The sequence below is a fragment of the Nyctereutes procyonoides genome, unplaced genomic scaffold (genome assembly GCF_905146905.1).
Source record: "Nyctereutes procyonoides isolate TBG_1078 unplaced genomic scaffold, NYPRO_anot_genome, whole genome shotgun sequence".
Taxonomy (NCBI): Eukaryota; Metazoa; Chordata; class Mammalia; order Carnivora; family Canidae; genus Nyctereutes; species Nyctereutes procyonoides.
In genome coordinates, this window is record NW_026575049.1 from 29,063,459 (window position 1) to 29,083,215 (window position 19,757).

Sequence of the window (19,757 nt, forward strand, 5' to 3'; positions counted from 1 at the left end):
CTGCTGGCCACCAGTGGGCGGGGCATGTTTGGAGTTGACAGCCGGGTTTTGCTGTCACTGTAACAGCAGCTCACCTCCCTGCAGGCCCCATTCAGGGTCCTGTGATGTAGGGAGGCCCCTGGTGTGGTGGAAAGCTCCTGAGTGTTGGGTTAGCCTTATGAGCCTGTTCCTGGTGATGGCGGTGCCCAGCTTGCTGGGTAGTGGTGAAGATCAAGAACATGAGAGATGGGAACTGGTCTCATCGGGACGGTCTCCTCACCACGGGAGGCCGAGTGAGGGGTTCTCCGCACTGCTGGGGCCTGAGGAGCATGCGGGGGCTCACGTTGTTCACATGCTCTTGGCAGCTCATGGCAGAGAAGCTGCAGCTGCAGGAGCAGCTCCAGGCAGAAACAGAGCTGTGTGCTGAGGCTGAGGAGCTGCGGGCCCGTCTGACCGCCAAGAAGCAGGAGCTGGAAGAGATTTGCCATGACCTGGAGGCCAGGGTAGAGGAGGAGGAGGAGCGCTGCCAGCACCTGCAGGCAGAGAAGAAGAAGATGCAGCAGAACATCCAAGTGAGCCCCTTCCCTCCCTGCAAGGAGGGGCAAAGGGGATGGGGTGCAGGGAGGCATGTGCCTCCGGAGCCAGAGGAAACGCAGAAATCCCAGGGCCATGGACGGCCCCTCTTCTGTTTGCTTGGGCTGCCTGTTAGAGCTGCTCTCTGGGGGCAGCGATTTCTCCCACGGGCTCAGACCTCTGTGGGCACCGCCGGCAGAGCACCAAAGCCAGTTTAACTAACTTCCCTCCCTCTGTCCTCACCACGGCCAGTCCTGGGAGCCAGGGCGAGCAGCTCTGCCTTCTGCCCACGCCTCTGGTGGGCAGCTTGCTCAAGGAAGCCCCTCATAACAAGCTGAGCACACGATGGGTCCGGGGCCTTGGCGTCCTTTGTGCCCTGGCCTCAGTTTGGAAGACTGAACCCCTCAACAGGGTGGGGCCAGGTCTGGGTCCCGAGGTGGGGTCTGTGTGGTCTGCGCCCCTCATGGTCTCCCCGACTCCGTGGTAGGAATTGGAGGAGCAGCTAGAGGAGGAGGAGAGCGCGCGCCAGAAGCTACAGCTGGAGAAGGTGACCACCGAGGCCAAGCTGAAGAAGCTGGAGGAAGACCAGATCATCATGGAAGACCAGAACTGCAAACTGGCCAAGGTGAGGCCCGTGGTGCTGCGGAGCGCTGGTGGCTGGGCACAGGCATGGCGCAGGCAGGGTGCCAGGGCAGGCAGTTTTCCGGGGTGTCCGTGGCCTCCGAGCACCAGCATCCTATTCGAAGGCATGTGTCTGCTGAGTGGGGCCCAAGGGAGAGGTCTGGCCTTCTCAGCGAAGCTCTCCACAGGCTCCTGAGACTTGTAGCTGAGCCACCTGCGAGGTTCTGCACGTCCGTCACCAGCGGCTCTGGGCACCGTGGTGGCTTACTGTTGAGGGGCAGGTGCCCTCCTCCAACTGTCCCCAGGGTACTGACTGCTCCTCTTAGAGCCAAGTCGGGTCCCTGTCAGTCTGCTTCTGAGCAGATAAAAGCCCAGAGTCGTGTCACAGAAGGAAAGACAGGGTCAGAAGGCCATCCTCAGTTCCGAGCATGTGGTGGGGGTTGAAGCGACAGGATGCCTGCCTGTGGACTCTGTGACACGAGACCGAGATCCCCGTGCTGTCACCTGTGTAGTCAGCCTTGTTGGGGACCTCGCTGAGATTATGACTCCAGTGATGGCCACACAGCAGAAAGTGGGGAGAGCAGCCTGGGTGCTTGGGGAGATGAGGAAGGCAGAGATCCCAGCCTGCCCAGGGGATGAGTGTTAGGTACAGAGCGTCGAGCCACCCCCTTGCCGATGCTGGCTGGACGCCTTTCTTACCTGAGCCCGAAGGGGTGACATAGCAACCACATTTATAGATCCTAAGGAAGCTTATTCAGGTATTTCAGGGGTGCTAGTGACCTTTCAAGGTTATCTTTTGATCCAGAAAACCCTAATGAATCTGAAGTATTAAACCAATGCCCTCTCCTTGGTTTAATTCTAAATTTCTGGGTAAGTCATACTTTGAAGAGAGCTGAAGTGTTCTGTGCTCAACTGACTTTAAGCTCTGATCCACCTTTGCCCCCCCCCCCCCCCCAGGAGAAGAAGCTTCTGGAAGACAGAATAGCCGAGTTTACCACCAACCTCATGGAAGAGGAGGAGAAATCAAAGAGCCTCGCGAAGCTCAAGAACAAACATGAGGCCATGATCACCGACCTGGAAGGTAAGAGGGTAACAGCCATCTGACCTGGGAACCAAGGCATCGCTGCTCCAGGGCCCTCCTGGGCCTGGCTGCCAGGATCAGGAGCACTGCACTGGTCTCGGGTTCACTGTCTGCACCCCCCAGCCACTGCCCTGAAAACTGGAGTGACAGCTCTGGTCCCTACGGCATCTGGGCCTCCAGGCACTGGCGGGACTGGGAAGGAATGTCCCCCCACGTGAAGGGCTCTCAGAACACTGGCATTTCTCCACTGTCTGTGTCATGAGTTGCACAAGATTCACTTGCTAAGAGGTCATAGGTCTGAGCCCAGCTCTGGGTCATCTTACAGCTATCCCATAATCTCTGTGGGCTTTGGTTTCTCTTCCCTCTAAGGGGGCACAGGGAACGGGCATCCGTGGGGACTAAACTGAGTCACGCGTACAGACACACCATGCGTGCTCTGCTGTGCTGGACAGATGCCGCGACAGGCCGTTGCTTGACTCAGGCCAGGTGACCCATTGTGCCTTTGTGTCCCTGAGTCCCAGGAGGAGGATGGGGTAGCATGCAGGTCTGGGTCTATCTGAGGACTTCCTGCCCCTGCCTCTTGAGAGGTGTAGACAGCAGAGGGAGAGGAGAGAGGAGTGCTGTGGGGGCTCCGAGCTCATGCCAGAAACCAGTGCTCCCTCAGCAGAGATGTGGGGCCACCTGGCGTGTCCAAGGCAGCTGTTGACTCCCTGCACATGTCGGGCCCAGACTGTCCAGGCTGACCACCAGGAGGGTTTGCCCAGCCCCGCCTGCCCCCCTCACGTTTGGGGGATGCAGTGAGACAGGGTGGCAAGGGGACTCGAGGTGCTGGCAGAGGCCTTGCCCGTCATCTCCCTCCATCACCCGGGAACAGTCTGAAACACAGTGTCATCCAGGTCCAGGAGGGCACAGCCACTGGGCAGGCAAACACACAGGGTCTTAGTTTGACCCTGATGAGTGTTAACAAAGATGTGGAATAGCCCAAGTAGCCATGTGCATGCACGCGCGCACACGCACGCACACACACACACACACACACACACACACACACACACACGGCTGGTGGCAGCATGAATGGGTAGGTGGTCTTGAACGGTCGGGCCTTGCCTGGCGGAGTTGGAGCCTCACTGGCCTACAACCAGCCCAGCGCCCTGGGCCGTGTGTACAAGAGCTCGCCCAGCAGCACTGTTCCTGAGGGCGTGCAGTGAACACAACCCGAATGCTGCCAGTTGAACTAGTAGATGAGCTCTGGTGTGTTCACTCAACAGAGCCCCAGACTGGTCCACGTGGATCAACTGCAGTGACACTTACCTGGCTAAGTCTCAGTAATATTGAGTGGCAAAAACAAGTCAGGGAATAAAGTCGCTAACCCTTACTGCGTCAGGGGTTGTGGTGACTGCTTGCAGATACTCATGCCATGAGCTCATGACCTAATGGCGCGGGTTGTCTCATCATCCTGGTTACTCAGATGACCCACAGCAAGGTCAAGGGATTACCTGAGGGACATCCTAGTGGAAATCGTAAAGCCAGACATTGGACCCTGACCCACGCCCCACACCGACCATATAGAATTCATGCAGGACTTTCTTTACATAATTTAAGTTCATGCAAAGCTAAAGCTGGTTTTTAGGGAGGCAAACCTGGTGCAGCCTTAAAGGGGGCTGTGAACACGACCTGCAGGGGACCATAGGTCCCTGGTGGGGCAGGTCAACGGGGTTTGGGGTGACCTCGGATGTGGGAGTTCAGGGATGTGCTTTCTTTCATCCGGGGCGTTGGGTACGAGTATCTCTGTATCGTTATCCTTTAAGGCTCACATGGGTTACAACAAAAACTCAGTATTTTACATAAGAATGAAAAACAAGGACGGAAAAAGAATCAGTGGGCACTGAGGGCTCTGTTGATCTCCCCGGGCTCCCTCCTCAGAGCGCCTCCGAAGAGAGGAGAAGCAGCGTCAGGAGCTGGAGAAGACCCGTCGGAAGCTAGAGGGGGACTCCACCGACCTCAATGACCAGATCGCCGAGCTGCAGGCTCAGATCGCCGAGCTCAAGATGCAGCTGGCCAAGAAAGAGGAGGAGCTGCAGGCCGCCTTGGCCAGGTGAGGGCCTCGCTTCAGCCCATGCTGGGGCCAGCACCCCTTGCCCTTGGAGCTGCTGCACAGCAAGACCTGCTGTCCACCAAGAGCACCCGTGTGGCTCCTTTGTTGTCATTTATTTGTAACCCCCCCCAGAAGTCACCCACAACATCACCCAAGCACCATAGGTCTTTCATGCATTTTTAAACTTTCTGACTACAGATGTGCTTGGGAAAAAAAAAAAAAAAGATTAGTTTTTAGATACACAACAAAATTGAGCAGAAGGTGCAGAGAATTCCTATACACACCCCTGTCCATCCCCCACTATCACATCCCAGTCCGGGGAGGCACACTGGTTGCTGCGAATGAACCTGCACCAACAGGTGGCCATCACCCAGAGAGCGTCTCTGGCACCTTCGTATTTTTTCCTTAGTTGCTGGACTCTAGCATTTTATTTCATTTTCACTTAATATTTAGTTTTTCTTCTCCTTATGTTCAGAGCACCGAATTTCAGTTTGGAAAATGACGTGGCTCCCCTGTGAGGTTTTCCAGTTCTCAAAGTGGTTTTGCTCTTAAATCTCCTGGAAGCTTTAGATGTTTTTGCGGAGAGGAGCACCTGAGGGTCTGGTTATGGCTTCCAGAAGCGGCGGTGGCTGCTCTTCTCTGAAGCCTTTTCTGCACCCTCTGCTCTGTGGGTGGGAAGAGCCTCCCCTGATATTGCTGGTCTCTCTGGCAGAGTGGAGGAGGAAGCCACCCAGAAGAACATGGCCCTGAAGAAGATCCGAGAGCTGGAATCGCAGATTTCCGAGCTCCAGGAAGACCTGGAATCTGAGCGAGCTTCTAGGAATAAAGCTGAGAAGCAGAAGCGGGACCTTGGGGAAGAGTTGGAGGCGCTGAAAACGGAGCTGGAGGACACTCTGGACTCGACGGCTGCCCAGCAGGAGCTCAGGTGTGCCATGCGGCCAAGTGGCCAAGTCCCTGAGGCGGGGGGGCATGGGAGGCAGAGGTCGGTCGGGAGTGGGAGGCCTGTCGAGGAAGCTGGCTTGGAGTTCAAGTCAGGCCAGGGTGGGCTCTCAGGCTGAAAGGGCCCCGATTCCTCCACAAAGTGGGTATGCGAGTGTGGGTTGGAGACGCACAGCCGAGACACACGGGAGGGAGAGCCCAGCGGCACGCCCGGCCCCGGGCCCCCCTCTGAGGCCGTTCCGTGCTTCTCTCCAGGTCCAAACGCGAACAGGAAGTGAACATCCTGAAGAAGACCCTTGAGGAAGAGGCCAAGACCCACGAGGCCCAGATCCAGGAGATGAGGCAGAAGCATTCTCAGGCCGTGGAGGAGCTGGCCGAGCAGCTGGAGCAGACGAAACGGGTGCGTGGGCTCCCCCAGGACCAATAGAATGGGAATGTCGGGTGGACTCTATAAATGCCACTTTTATATTTTCTGGAAGATCGTTACGTTATTAGCCAGAATGTCAAATTTCAGAGGCTTTACTGGAAGCCTGACTCCAAGCAACTATAATTTCCTTCATCTTCTAACACTGCTAAAGTCCTAGTGTCAGTGATGATTACGTTTTACACTTGAACGTGAAGGAGGCTGGGCGGGGATCGTTCTAGAGGTGAGGACTCAGGCCACGTGTCACGCTCAGCCGAGTGATGAGTGTGGGTCAGGCCTGCGCTCCCGGGTCCAGGGCTCTTGCCAGCACACCATCCCTGAACTGGCCTGCCAGCAGGCTCGCTGAGAGCACATTCTGGATCTGGAGCTGACAGCTCTCCCAGCGCTGGAAGGAAGACCAGCCTTCTGCCCTGACACAGACGCCCCTTCCCACATCTTGGCTTGTGTCCCCACCAGGTGAAAGCCAACTTGGAGAAGGCGAAGCAGACCCTGGAGAACGAGCGAGGGGAGCTGGCCAACGAGGTGAAGGTCCTGCAGCAGGGCAAAGGGGACTCTGAGCACAAGCGGAAGAAGGCTGAGGCCCAGCTGCAGGAGCTGCAGGTCAAGTTCACCGAGGGGGAGCGAGTGCGCACGGAGCTGGCGGACAAGGTCACCAAGCTGCAGGTGAGGCCTCCATGGCCGGGAGTTCCTGCCTGTGGCTCCTCGGCCTTGGCCCAGATCTCCAGGGCTTCCCCCGCCTGTGCACCTCTCTCTCTCTCTCTCTCCCAAACTGGCTTGTCAACGAGGCATTCGGGGTGCAGTTCCCCTTTGCCTGACTGCTGAGGTGGCGCCAGAGCAATCATGTGCCTTGTCCCTCCTGTCCCATCTCTCCCCCACATGCCACAGGTTGAGCTGGACAATGTGATGGGTCTCCTCACCCAGTCTGACAGCAAGTCCAGCAAACTCACCAAGGACTTCTCTGCTCTGGAGTCCCAGCTTCAGGACACACAGGTAAAGGTGGCAGCGGGTCCCAGCTCCTCCGATGCCTCATCTTCCCCTGTATCCATGGGGTCTTCCACCCCACCCCCCACACCAGGAATTCATCTGTTGCCTTGATCCAAGGGATCAGCTCCTCCCTCCCATTGGGGGTGTGGGGCCCACATGGGTCTGACCCTGCGCCTTCTGAGCACACACGACCCCCTCATCCTTGGTGTAGGAGCTGCTCCAGGAGGAGAACCGGCAAAAGCTGAGCCTGAGCACCAAGCTGAAGCAGATGGAGGATGAGAAGAACTCCTTCAAGGAGCAGCTGGAAGAGGAGGAGGAGGCCAAGCGGAACCTGGAGAAGCAGATCGCCACCCTCCATGCCCAGGTTCTTATTGGCGTGCCACCCAGATGACTCAGGGGTGCTGCAGGCTGGGGAGTTCCTGCTGGGCACCTGTCTGCCCAGGGGACAGAGGAGGTTCAGGGGGCAGGGGAGAGCCAGGGGACAGGAGGCCTGGGGGACTGAGGAGGCCCGGGGAACAGAGGAGGCCTGGGAGATAAGGGGGGCCTGGGGGACAGGGGAGACCCAGAGGACAGAGGGGGCCCAGGAGGTAGGGGGTGCCTGGGACGTAGCAGGGGAGGCCCGAGAGGCAGAGGAGGCCCAGGCCTGCCCCAAGCTGGGTGTCCTCCTGCAGGACCTCCTGCCCTCTCCAGCTGGAGCTCCTAGCCAGGGTCCCCAAGTAGAATTCAGGGGTCTGTCAGCTTAGATGGAGGAGATATCAGGTCTATATTTCCACCAACCTGACGGATGTGTAGCATTTTCTTGTATGGCCAACGTAGGCAGGAAGCCATGCCAGCACCACCGCTGTCAGCTGCATTTTTCTGTTTTGGTTTACTTGCTCGTCCTATGAATTTTATGCCTATTAAAACGTCATTATAAGAAGTAGGCTATAGTTTCTTTCCAGACTCCCAGAGGGTCTGCAACCAGAAATAGATCAAGAGCCCTGTTTTGCACATCCTGTCTTGGGTTCTCCTTGTGCCGGGCCGGAAGATCTACACCACCTCCTGGGGGTGGCCCATAGTCCGTGTTCGGTCTGGATGGGGGTAGCCCGTGTGTGTGCGTCAAGGCAGTTTTGTGGGTGCCAAGAGGGGTTGCGGGGTGGGTCCTCCCAGAGCTCCTGCCTCCACAGCAGACAGATTTTGTCCCTGGGCAGAGGCCGATGGAGGAGGCTCTCCTCTCTGGACTTGTCTGTAAAACAAGAAACAAGAGGCTTGGTGTATGTCTCGACTGAGAGGCCTTTCCCGGGGCTGCATGCACTGGGCAGACACCCTCTGCAGAAACCCCATTTCTCTTGCCCCATGGAAGAGGGGCATCCCCGTGCCTGGGCCTCCGCTCATGGGGTGTAGGCCAGCTGCCACTGCCCTGGGGCACGGGGCTGTCTCCCTAACTCCACACTCCTGCCCAGGTGACGGACATGAAGAAGAAGATGGAGGATGGCGTGGGGTGCCTGGAGACCACGGAAGAAGCGAAGAGGAAGCTCCAGAAAGACCTGGAGGGGCTGGGCCAGCGCTATGAGGAGAAGGTGGCCGCCTACGACAAGCTGGAGAAGACCAAGACGCGGCTGCAGCAGGAGCTGGACGACCTGCTCGTGGACCTGGACCACCAGCGCCAGACCGCCTCCAACCTGGAGAAGAAGCAGAAGAAGTTTGATCAGGTGTGGGTCCCAGGCACCCCCCCACTGTTCATTTCCCACCTGGCACAGGCCGCAGGGCAGGCACACAGGGGTCCCCCTCACGGCAGGGCATCTCTTCCTCTTTCCCATTTCTTACATCTTTCAGATTGTTTCTATGGAACCAGTTTTATTCGTATGTAGAACCCCCCCCCCCCTGCCGCCTTTATTCTTTTTCTCTACCCTCAACATGGGGCTTGAACTCACAACCCCAAGGCCAAGATGGTGCATGTCCTACCGACTGAGCCAGCCAGATAACCCCTTTATGTAGGATTTTTATTTATCTGGCATACCTCCACCTCATTCCACAAGGTCTGAGGCAGCTTTCAGAGATCCAGATTGTGGGGTAGGATAGAAAAATAGAATAAATCAGGGGTCGGCAAAACCAGCCAAGTGCAGCCCTGTGCCCCTGTGCTGGGGGTGAAGGTGTGCTGGATTCCATCATACTCCCCTGTTTGCGGCTGTCTCTGCCTGCTTCCGTGCTTCTGCAGCAGAATCCAGCAAAGTCTAGAGCATTCATGGCCTGGCCCTTTAGGGCCTTGGGGAATAAAGAGGTACCGGGACAAGAGGGACTGGGGAGATGGGGAGACGAGGTCTGGCCATGGTGGGCCCGCACGGAGAGTGAACACCTGAGAACTTGAACGTAAATAGGCATCTCTGATGAGGGCTGCAGGTGGGGCCTGGGCCTCTAAGCAACCAGATTCACATATGTATGTATGTATGTATTTATTTAGGTTTATTTATTTATTCATGAAAGACAGAGACCTAGGCAGAGGGAGAAGCAGACTCCTCGCAGGAAGCCCAATGCGGGACTTGATTCTAGATCCCGGGATCACAACCTAAGCCGAAGGCAGGCTCCCAATGGCTGAGCCACCCAGGCGTCTCGATTCACATGTTTGTTTTTTTTTTTCTTCCCACATGGGTTTTAAAGGAAACACCAAGTAGTTGTTCAGGAGAACAGGGCCTTTCTTGTGTCATGCTTCCTGTGGGTTTTCATGGAAGGGTCGCCATGTGATGTACAGAATCATGATTCTCAAATAATCCAAACTAAACAGACCTCACAGTGTGCTGACAGAGATCACCTTGTCTGGTTACAAGGACACACTGGACGACATGTGCCCCACTTGGAGCCCACTGGGTACCCTGGGTGATGGCCTTGTGGCGGCTCTTCGTGCTCCCCTCCCCTCAGACCAGCACTTAGGACGCTCATTCCCCAAGGAGTTTTGGGTCTGGGTGCTTAGCCCACCTGAGGTCAGCATGCTCACGGTGACCTCCTCTTCCCCAGCTACTGGCCGAGGAGAAGACCATCTCTGCCAAGTATGCAGAGGAGCGTGACCGGGCCGAGGCGGAGGCCCGGGAGAAGGAGACCAAGGCGCTGTCGCTGGCCCGGGCCCTGGAGGAGGCCATGGAGCAGAAGGCGGAGCTGGAGCGGCTCAATAAGCAGTTCCGCACTGAGATGGAGGACCTCATGAGCTCCAAGGACGATGTCGGCAAGAGCGTGAGTACCATGTCAGCCGCCAGCGCTCCAGAGGGACCTGAGTGGGGAAGTCACAAGGGACTAGGGGCCGAGCGAACCCTGAGGTCAGGGACCTTGGGGACCTTGTCCGTCTGCTCCTGACTCAGCCTTCCTTGGTGGTTGGGGTGGCAGGTCCACGAGCTGGAGAAGTCCAAGCGGGCTCTGGAGCAGCAGGTGGAAGAGATGAAGACCCAACTAGAGGAGCTGGAGGACGAACTGCAGGCTACCGAGGACGCCAAGCTGCGGCTGGAGGTCAACCTGCAGGCCATGAAGGCCCAGTTCGAGCGGGACCTGCAGGGCCGCGACGAGCAGAGTGAGGAGAAGAAGAAGCAGCTGGTCAGACAGGTGTGGAGGCCCTCCCACTGCCCTTCCCTGGAACAAGGCCGAGAACGGCTCTGGGCAGGGGCATGCTGGGGACGGCTCCCCTTTCCCTGGGCTGTGTTGGGGGCTCCTTGTCCACACCTCCCCTGTCCTTATGTTCCAGTCTTCTGTCTCAGTGTCCAGGGACCCTCTCCTTAAGGCCAGTAAACCTTCATGGGCCCCCAGAGGCCCTGTGTAGCCCACCCGGGCTCAGAGCGGGCCTGGGTCTGGGTGTGGGTGCAGCCTCCCAAGCTGTCGGCATGTGCCCCAGGTGCGGGAGATGGAGGCTGAGCTGGAGGACGAGAAGAAGCAGCGCTCGATGGCTGTGGCTGCTCGTAAGAAGCTGGAGATGGATCTGAAGGACCTGGAGGCCCACATCGACTCAGCCAACAAGAACCGAGACGAGGCCATCAAGCAGCTGCGGAAGCTGCAGGTGAGGTCGGCTGGGCCAACAGCATGGTGGCTGGGACATGCTGAGAGGTGCCACCCTCCCCTCTCCACGGACAGATGGGGTGCCCTTAGCCCTGTCTCGCAGATGGAGACTGGCCCTGGGGTTGAGGGGAAGCAAAACAGAAGCAAAGCTGCGCTGAGATCATTGACTGTCTAGTAAACAAGGAAACAAAGCCATGGAAACCTCGAAACGCAGTGACGTTAGGGAGGTAGTCAGTTGGTGGCGGGTTTCCAGAGTAAACCAGAGAGAGCCTTGGCTCCCGACCTGATCCAGTCTTGGTGGACCGTGAGTGAAGCTTCTGAGCTGAGCACAGAACCCCACGTGCAGCCCAGAGCACAGGACACATACTTGGGAGATTCTCACCTCATCAAGGATTAAAAATCACAAGTCTTGTCTATTCATGTATTCCTTCTTGTACTTTAATAATAATTTTAGTGTAGTTAAAATACAGTGTTATTTATGAGTTTCAGGCATACGATGCACTGATGTGTCAGTATGTCTGTATGTTACTCAGTGTTCATCAAGATAAGCATTAAAGATAAAAATCCAAAGAAACAGCTATCCGAAACCACATCGCACCCAGAAGAGCAGCCACGGGAAGAATGTAGTCGGGGCCATTGGTGAGGTCCTAGGGTGTAGATGCCGTTGTTGCTGGTGGCAATTCTATCTGCTGCCTTGTGGCCCAGGGAATCTCAATTTGGGATTTATCTGCAGAAGAGGGGAAAAAAACCCTATTTGAGCAAGATCTTTAGAGTTAAAACGAATCATGGGAGAAGAACAAAGGAGATGCGTTTCCACCCTGTAGTGGGGGCTGATCCGGCAGGTGGGCATTGACCTAGAGTGGCAGGTGTCCCAGGAATGGTGTCAGAGTGCTGCATTCGGGTCAACAGCCAGTTGTAGAAAGTGTGGCCCAAGTTGCAGCTTGGGCTAAGGCGTAGCCAGCGACGTTAACGCTGCCAGAGGTGTGCTTGGTAAATCCTGATGGTCAAAATCATGTGAAAATGGCACAGGGTAAAAGAGACGACTGTCTTTATTATTTTGCCTTTTTACCGCCAAGTCGGTTGAACATGGCTCCGGGCTGCAGGGCCGCCTGAGGTTCCAGGGGTGGGGCATCCCTGCGAGGGGCGGTGGCCGTGGTGAGGGTGCCAAGCCTGTCCTTGCACCCCAGGCCCAGATGAAGGACTGCGTGCGGGAACTGGATGACACGCGTGCCTCCCGTGAGGAGATCCTGGCTCAGGCCAAGGAGAACGAGAAGAAGATGAAGAGCATGGAGGCTGAGATGATCCAGCTGCAGGAGGTGGGCCGGGCTTAGGGGGGCGCCCACTCAGGGTCACCAGCAGGGGGCAGCCCAGAGCCGCCACCCAGGGCCTCCACCCAGCCAGCCTGGGCCACCCAGCGCAGCTGGCAGCGAATTAGCCTGACTCCAGCAGTGGGTTGGGGGTGGTTTTGGCTTCGTGAAACAATTCCCTGCAGGGTTTCATTAAGTAGCTGGGCTCCCTGGTGTGATTAAAACGCTGTGTGAATTAAATTGTCGCCATTTGGGGCCAGCTCCCTTGCGTGAAATGAGGCTTTGTGATAATCACCACCTCCTGTTGGGCGTTGGCTCCTGTTAAGGGGGAACCTTCCCAGACCTGCACCGCCTTGTCGGTCACCTGGGAGCCATATCCCAGAAGCCTCCCCTCCACCCTAGGCGGTCTACAGTGTGAGCTGACTGGCCACCCGGTGCTCCTGGCTGGGCTGGGTGTCCAGGCCTGTCCTAGTCCATTCTCACCTGCCTGGCCTGAGGTGATCCCTCCCTCTGAGGTCATGTGTGGGTCTCTCTTGAGACCATCTTACCCACCTGGCTTTCAGAGGCCCCGTGCTCTTGCCCTAACTCCCATCCCTGCCTCGTTCCTCTGACTTCTGGTCTCCCTGGGATGCAGAGGGACCAGCCTCCCATCAGGAAAGGACGGTTTTTTATTTATGTCTACATCCCCAGCACATGACTTGGTTCCCACACTTAGATCTAGGGGCTCTGCAAACATGTGGTGCCTAAGCTGTGGCCTCAGTGGAAGGAATCAGAGGAGCTTATGAGGAAGGGCTTCGTGGAGGAGGCAGACCTGGGAGAGGTTTCGAGAGGAAGGGCCAGGGCTTCGGGGGCTTGGGGAGCATGGTGCTGTAGAGTGCCAGGAACGGGGGAGGGGGCTTGCGGGGCCTCAGGTGGGCGGCCCCAGCGGGTCACGGTCTGGGTTCTCGTGGCAGGAACTGGCAGCTGCCGAGCGTGCCAAGCGCCAGGCCCAGCAGGAGCGGGATGAGCTGGCAGACGAGATCGCCAACAGCAGCGGCAAGGGGTGAGCCGTGGCGTGGCATGTTCAGCTGAGGGTGGGGGGCGCCCCTCCTCCGGGACAGGCACCGCCTCACTCTGCCTCCCTGCCTCACCCAGAGCTCTGGCGTTGGAGGAGAAGCGGCGCTTGGAGGCCCGCATTGCCCAGCTGGAGGAGGAGCTGGAGGAGGAGCAGGGCAACACGGAGCTGGTCAACGATCGGCTGAAGAAGGCCAACCTGCAGGTGGGCGGGGTCGGGCCCCCAGGCGCCCCTCCCAGCGCATCCTGGCACCTGCAATAGCCTCCCTTGGTTTCCCTCTCTGGACCCTGGCTGTGGCAGGGCTCCCTACCCTGGGAGGGCTCAGAGCTTGGGGCTCTGTGGGACCCAACGGCCCCACCTCTGCCCCATCGTGCTCCCTGCCCCCCATGCCCGGCCTTCCTCAAGGTCACCTGCTTTCCTTCCCACAGATCGACCAGATCAACACCGACCTGAACCTCGAGCGCAGCCACGCCCAGAAGAACGAGAACGCGCGGCAGCAGCTGGAGCGCCAGAACAAGGAGCTCAAGGTCAAGCTGCAGGAGATGGAGGGTACCGTCAAGTCCAAGTACAAAGCTTCCATCACTGCCCTCGAGGCCAAGATCGCACAGCTGGAGGAGCAGCTGGACAACGAGACCAAGTAGGTGTTCCTGCCCATCACCCGCAACAACCTGCAGGGTGCTCTGTGCCTGCCCGAATCCCAAGTCCCGGGGCCCATGTCCCCTCCTGACCCGCCCTCGTCCCTTCCACTGAGCTTCACGGAGTTCACCGAGGAGCCCACGGCCCACCTCTGCGGTTGGGGGCTTTGGCGACCGTACCTGGGGGCTGAATCAGCAGAGGTGAGGGTTCCTGTCCCATGCGGGCTCAGTAAGACTGAGGCTTCTTTGGTGGTAATGGGCAGGTCGCCCCAGGCCCCAAATCTCAGTTTTCCCTCTCCTTGCCACATACATGCTCCTGGGACTGTGCCCCTCCCTCCTTGAGCCCGTTTGCTCATCTGTGAAATGGAGCTGGTCACCATGCCTCCCGTAGACCGACGGTCGTGGGTGCTCAGTGACGAGCGCCCGCCTCAGCCTCAGAGCCTCCAGGTGGAGGAGATGCCAGCGAGGCCTAAGGACAGCTCATCCGGCTGCTGGCAGGTGGCCGGACCCTGTGAAGGAGGGTCCCTGAGCCGCCTCGTCTGTGCCTCGCAGGGAGCGCCAGGCAGCTTGCAAGCAGGTGCGTCGGGCCGAGAAGAAGCTCAAGGACGTGCTGCTGCAGGTGGATGACGAGCGGAGGAACGCCGAGCAGTTCAAGGACCAGGTGTGTGTGCACACCGAGTGGTGGGGCCCCGGGACCCTCCCGCACCCCCGTCCCTAACCGGGGCCGCCGGCCGCCTGTCTCTGCAGGCCGACAAGGCATCCACCCGCCTGAAGCAGCTCAAGCGGCAGCTGGAGGAGGCCGAGGAGGAGGCCCAGCGGGCTAACGCCTCCCGCCGGAAGCTACAGCGCGAGCTGGAGGACGCCACCGAGACCGCCGATGCCATGAACCGCGAGGTCAGCTCCCTCAAGAACAAGCTCAGGTGAGCCCTGCCTCCCCTCCCCGAAGCCCGTGGGCTCTGAAGGGTGCACTGTGGACAAAGCTTCCAGAGCTGGTTCTATCTGTGCCCTGGCGGTCAGTGGCCAGGCGCCCCATGCTGCGCTGTCCTCCGCGGCTGGACCGCTCCCTGGCCTTCCGGGTGCACGGCGGCTCTTGGGGTCCTTTGTCCCCATCTCGTCTGCACACTTGGCCTGGTAGCTCCAAACCTCATGAGGTGTCCAGGCTGGGTGTTTCGCCCCAGTGGTGGCCCGAGGTGGCCTGCGGTCCCTGGCATGCATGGGCTGGGTGTGGCCCAGGGCCCTGACCATCTAGGCCTGCGCCCCTGGGGGGCTGCAGTGTGGATCCCGAGGAACGGGTCCACTGAAGAAGTTCAAGTGGGGGAGGCAGAGGGTCTTTTTCTCCAGGATTCTCACTTGTCTCCAACATTCTGGCCCACAACAAATACTAACTTTCTTATGCGTGATCAGGAGAAGGTACTGGGATGTGCTTACAGGATGGTCACTCGGTGACCTCTTGGGTTCACCTCATTTTGTATGCCATTTGAGCATCTGTATGAAAGGTGACGTCTGTGCACCCGTGTTCTGGGGTAAAGTGGGAGGCCAGGGGGCCTGAGGCCCCGTCGGATGTCTAGGCCTCATGTCCCTCTAAAGATGGCATTGAAGTGTGCGAGCGGTACTCGGCCACCCTAGCGACCCTGCTGACCCTGTGCCTCTGCCCCCAGGCGAGGGGACCTGCCATTTGTTGTGCCCCGCCGGGTGGCCCGGAAAGGTGCTGGCGACTGCTCAGACGAGGAGGTGGATGGCAAGGCGGACGGGGCTGAGGCCAAAGCTGCCGAGTAACCACTCCTCCGGCTGCCCGAGACAGACGACTCCGCCTCCCCTTTCCAGCCCCGCAGCTCCCCGTCCACCTTCTTGGGACTGCTGTGACTATGATCTCCTCACCCAGTCCTGCCAGGCCAGGGGACCTCAGGCCTGTGCCTCCCTGCCCGCTCCCCACCCCAGGCCTTTTCAGGGCGTTCGGCTTTCTCTGCTGCAGCCCCCTCCTGCTCCCCTCCTACCCCCAGAACCTGATACCAAAGAGTCAGAGTCTTGGGCCACTGGCCTGGGAACAGAGTGACCAGCAGGATCTTTGGCCCTCTCTTGCCAAAAAAGCACAAGATGGCGAGGCAAGGAGGGCGGGCCACCGGGGAGGGGCAAAGAGTTTTCTACGAATCTATTTTTCTTCAGACTAAGAAGTTTTGATAGCCCGACACCCCAGGAGAGTTGTCACCTTCCCCCACCTCCGCCACCAGCTCCCCCTCCTCCTTTGCTGTTGGCAATCACACACGGCGACCTCACAACCTCCGCCCCATTGGCCCCCCGCCGACTCCCTTGGGCCCTGGGTGATTGGGGAAGAGCAGGCCCAGGGCCGCCACCTCTGTGCGGGCACAGACTGTGGGGGGCGGGGAAGGAGAGTCGTTCCTCCCCACCTGCTCTGGGCAGCGCCACTGTCCCCTCCTGTTTCTAAAGTGTCTCAAGTGCAATGACAACCCCCTTCCCTCCTTTGCCGAGGGCAGCCTGCCCCTGCCACAGCGGGGCCGGGCCAAGCAGACAGGGCCTCGGGGCCAAGCTGGAAAGGCCAGCAGTGGCTTCTCCCAACGTTCTTGGGGACCAAATATATTTAATGGTTAAGGGACTTGTCCCGAGTCTGACAGCCAGAGCATTGCAAAGGGCCAGTGGCCCTCCCGCATGACCTTGTACCTACTCAGAGACTGGGGCCCGAGTGTAGACTATCCGCACCGAGGACTCGGTATGGTTTAAAAATCTGTCATCTGCACGGTTGTGTTTGAAAGGAGAAAAAAAGTTTCCCTCCCCTTATAATAAATGATAAAATTCCAAGTCTTTATCACTGCCTTTCCTTTGGAACCATGTTTAGAAGAGAGTAGCTTGTCCTACACTGGTCTACACTGGTTGCTGAATTTACCTGTATTCCTAACTGTTTTGTATATGCTGCATTTAGACTTACTTATAGCAAAGAAGGCATTTTTTTTTTTTTTAAAGAAAAACCAACTGAAGTCATGATATATGAAAGCTACATATGGCTAAAAAGCTCTGAATTCAGGTCCCAGTTGCTGTCACAAAGGAGTGAACGGAGCTCCCAGCCCCACCCCTTTTTTATATAATAAAAGTGCCTTAGCATGTGTTACAGCTGTCACCACTACAGTAAGCTGGTTTACAGATGTTTTCCACTGAGCATCACAATAAAGAGAACCATGTGCTACGACCCTGTGTCTGGTGGTGTCTGTGTGTCCAAGCAGGTGGCCTGAATGGGACTGTGCTGGGCTTCTGCAGCGGGCACCTACTTTGTGCATCTTCTGGAAACTTCTGGAAGTGCAACATGGCTGAGGTACAGGCTTGGATGAGGGGCGGTGGTTGTGCAGGGAAGGGTAAGCTCAAAAGGCAGGCTGGGCCCGGGGCAAGGGCGCTAAGAGGATCTCCTGGAAACTTCTGCTGACTTCAGTTACTGAGTACCTACTGTGTGCTTGACTGGGGTTAGGGACACAGACCTAGGTGCTGAGTTCCAGGAGCTTCCTTCGCTGTCAGACAAAGCCTGCTCTCTGGAGGTTCCTCCGGAGCTGAGTTCTGGACGAGCAGGACCAAGGGAGTCGGTGACAGGCAGCTTCATGATCTGGGGGAAAGGACTTGATTTTCAAGTCCGTGTGTGTCCTCGTCTGAACATGGAGGTGACCGGGACAGCAGACGCCCTCAAGGGTGTGCTGGGAAGACGGACGGAGGTCATGCAGATACTGGGGCTGCTCAGTGCCTGAGCTACACAGTGAGTGCTCAGGAAATTGCAATTCTTATTAATTAAGCACCTACTGTGTGCCGAGCACAGTTCCTCCCTTCCTCTCTTTATCCCCTCAGTACCACGGTCAGGTATGTACACTTTCCAAAAGCAAGGAAACCGAGGTGTGGTGAGAAGCTGGGAGGGGGGCATTTGAGCAGGGCTGTGTGATGCCCCGAAGTCTCCACCACTCGTGGAAGGGAGACCTGAACACAGCGGGGTTTGGGCCTACGGCGCCCTGACAGAAGCACTTCAGGGCAGCACCTGGAGGTGGGGAGCTGGGTCAGGAGCACCTGACACCTGCGCCAGGGGCTGCGGGCCAACATGGGCCCAGCCAGCCCTAGCCCCCACCCCCTGCAGCCCGGCCACTGGGGACTGACTGTCGGGCGCGCCCGCTGGCCTGCTGAGATCCAGCAGCCAGTTCTCGTGGTATTGGAAGTTTTGTGACTCATCTCCAGCCAACAGGGAGAACTTAGGGCTGAAAACCACATTTTTAGAATACTTGAGGGTTTTAAGGATTTCTCTCCCTCTGGGCTGTCAACCTTAAAAATAAAAGGGCCATTTTACCAGCAAAATGAGTTTATTCGAGAACAGCAGAGGAATGGCAGTTCAGAACAAACCATGGCAAGTCAGGAGAGACAAAGGCAAGGTAGCTTTTATTCCCTTTTTGGAGGAAATCTGGGAGGGTTGTTTGGAACACAAGCTCCATGGGGAAGAAGAGGAATTCAAGGTTGGTGCGGTTGCTCACTGGCCGCCGGTGGTGGGTAGCACGTCGGGTTTGGGCAGGGAGGGATCTTCTTTCTTTTTCTTGACAGCAGAGGATAAAATCCCTACATGGAAAGCATCCTCCCATGTCAAGACAATTCCAATCTGCCTTCTTTGGGCTGCAGGGCTCCCCTCCACCTTCGGGGATGGTTTGTGTCCCACATTTTCACAGGGGACAGCCAAGGAGCCAAGAACACGAACCAGGGAGGCCAGACCCCCCCCCCCCCTTCGTGGGCAAGTCGTTTCAGCGTCTGAACCACAGACTTCTCTTTTGTGAGACAAGGATACAAAAAGTTTTCCTCCCGGGCTGCTGTAGCGCATACCGTCATGCGGGAGAATGCTTTGCACAGCCCTCGTGGAGGAGTCAGGTGCTGTTATTTTTTTCCACCAAGGCTGGGCTTCTTAGGGATTTATTATTTTTCGTTTCTTATTTTGTTTTTATTCAAGTATAGTTAATATACAGTCTTATATGCGTTTCAGGTGCACAATATGATGAAACAATTTTTTCTGTTTCTCCACATGCATCACAAGAAGTGCGTTCTTTTAAAAAATTAATTAACTTTAAAAATTCGAATTCGAGTATAGTTAACATGCAGTGTTACGTTAGTTTCAGGTGTATAATACAGAAATTCAGCAGTTCTGTACGTTACTCAGCGCTCATCATGACAAGCGCTCTCCTCATCCTGTTCCCCTGTCCCCCCATACACTTCCTCCTGCGACTCCCTCCTGCAACCACCAGTGTGTCTTTTCTGTGTTTAAGAGTCTGACTTAAATAAAAACTTGAAACATTAAAAAAGAGTCTGGAGTTCATTTTTGTTTCTTTTTTCTTTGTTCATTTGTATTGTTTCTTAAATTCCACAGATGAGTGGAATCATATGGCATTCATCTTTCTCTAACTGACTTACTTAGCATCATATCCTCTAGATCTGTGCATGTTGCCGGATGTCGGTGCTCACCATTTTAACAATTTTTTTTTAATTAAAAAAATTTGTTAAACATCCCTTCCTCCATTTGAGAGAAAGAAACAGAGCATTAGCAGAGGTAAGGGCAGAGGGAGAGAATCTCCAAGCTGACTCTTCTCTGAATACAAGGCAGAGGGCGATTGCACGACTCTAAGATCGTGACCTGAGTCGAAACCAAGAGTTATTTGGCCACTTAACCTGCTGAGCCACCCAGGCACCCCACCATTTTAAGCAATTGGTGGGTGTGCACACCACCGCATTCCCGTCATAGCCATTGTTCAGCATACACGTCAGTAGTGTTCTTTTTAAAATGTTATTTATTTATTCATGAGACACACAGAGGTAGAGACACAGGCAGAGGGAGAAGCAGGCTCCCTGCGGGGAGCCTGATGCGGGACTCGATCCCAGAACGCCGGGGTACACCCTGAGCCAAAGGCAGACGCTCAACCACTGAACCCCCAGGCGCCCAACACTTCAGTAACATTAAATACTTTCACAATGTTTTGTGGCCAGGACCACCATCATTTTTATTCTTTGGTTTTGGGGATTTTAAGTATAAAATTA

At 56.7% G+C, this 19,757-nt stretch overlaps 1 protein-coding gene across 1 annotated transcript in view; it reads left to right on the forward strand.

The window, feature by feature from the left end:
- The window catches only part of MYH9 (myosin heavy chain 9), a 91,032-nt gene extending 74,127 nt beyond the window's left edge, over positions 1-16,905 (forward strand). The window contains exons 22-41 of the mRNA XM_055327828.1: positions 345-551; positions 1,040-1,177; positions 2,131-2,254; positions 4,178-4,349; positions 5,062-5,274; positions 5,544-5,688; positions 6,169-6,375; positions 6,598-6,702; positions 6,908-7,060; positions 8,139-8,387; positions 9,688-9,900; positions 10,051-10,263; positions 10,550-10,711; positions 11,898-12,026; positions 12,971-13,059; positions 13,152-13,275; positions 13,500-13,708; positions 14,259-14,367; positions 14,454-14,626; positions 15,365-16,905. Of these exons, the coding sequence (XP_055183803.1) occupies positions 345-551; positions 1,040-1,177; positions 2,131-2,254; positions 4,178-4,349; positions 5,062-5,274; positions 5,544-5,688; positions 6,169-6,375; positions 6,598-6,702; positions 6,908-7,060; positions 8,139-8,387; positions 9,688-9,900; positions 10,051-10,263; positions 10,550-10,711; positions 11,898-12,026; positions 12,971-13,059; positions 13,152-13,275; positions 13,500-13,708; positions 14,259-14,367; positions 14,454-14,626; positions 15,365-15,482 (3,252 nt within the window). The 3' untranslated portion in view covers positions 15,483-16,905. The remainder of the gene's footprint in view (positions 1-344; positions 552-1,039; positions 1,178-2,130; positions 2,255-4,177; positions 4,350-5,061; positions 5,275-5,543; positions 5,689-6,168; positions 6,376-6,597; positions 6,703-6,907; positions 7,061-8,138; positions 8,388-9,687; positions 9,901-10,050; positions 10,264-10,549; positions 10,712-11,897; positions 12,027-12,970; positions 13,060-13,151; positions 13,276-13,499; positions 13,709-14,258; positions 14,368-14,453; positions 14,627-15,364) is intronic.
- Positions 16,906-19,757: the final 2,852 nt, after the last annotated feature.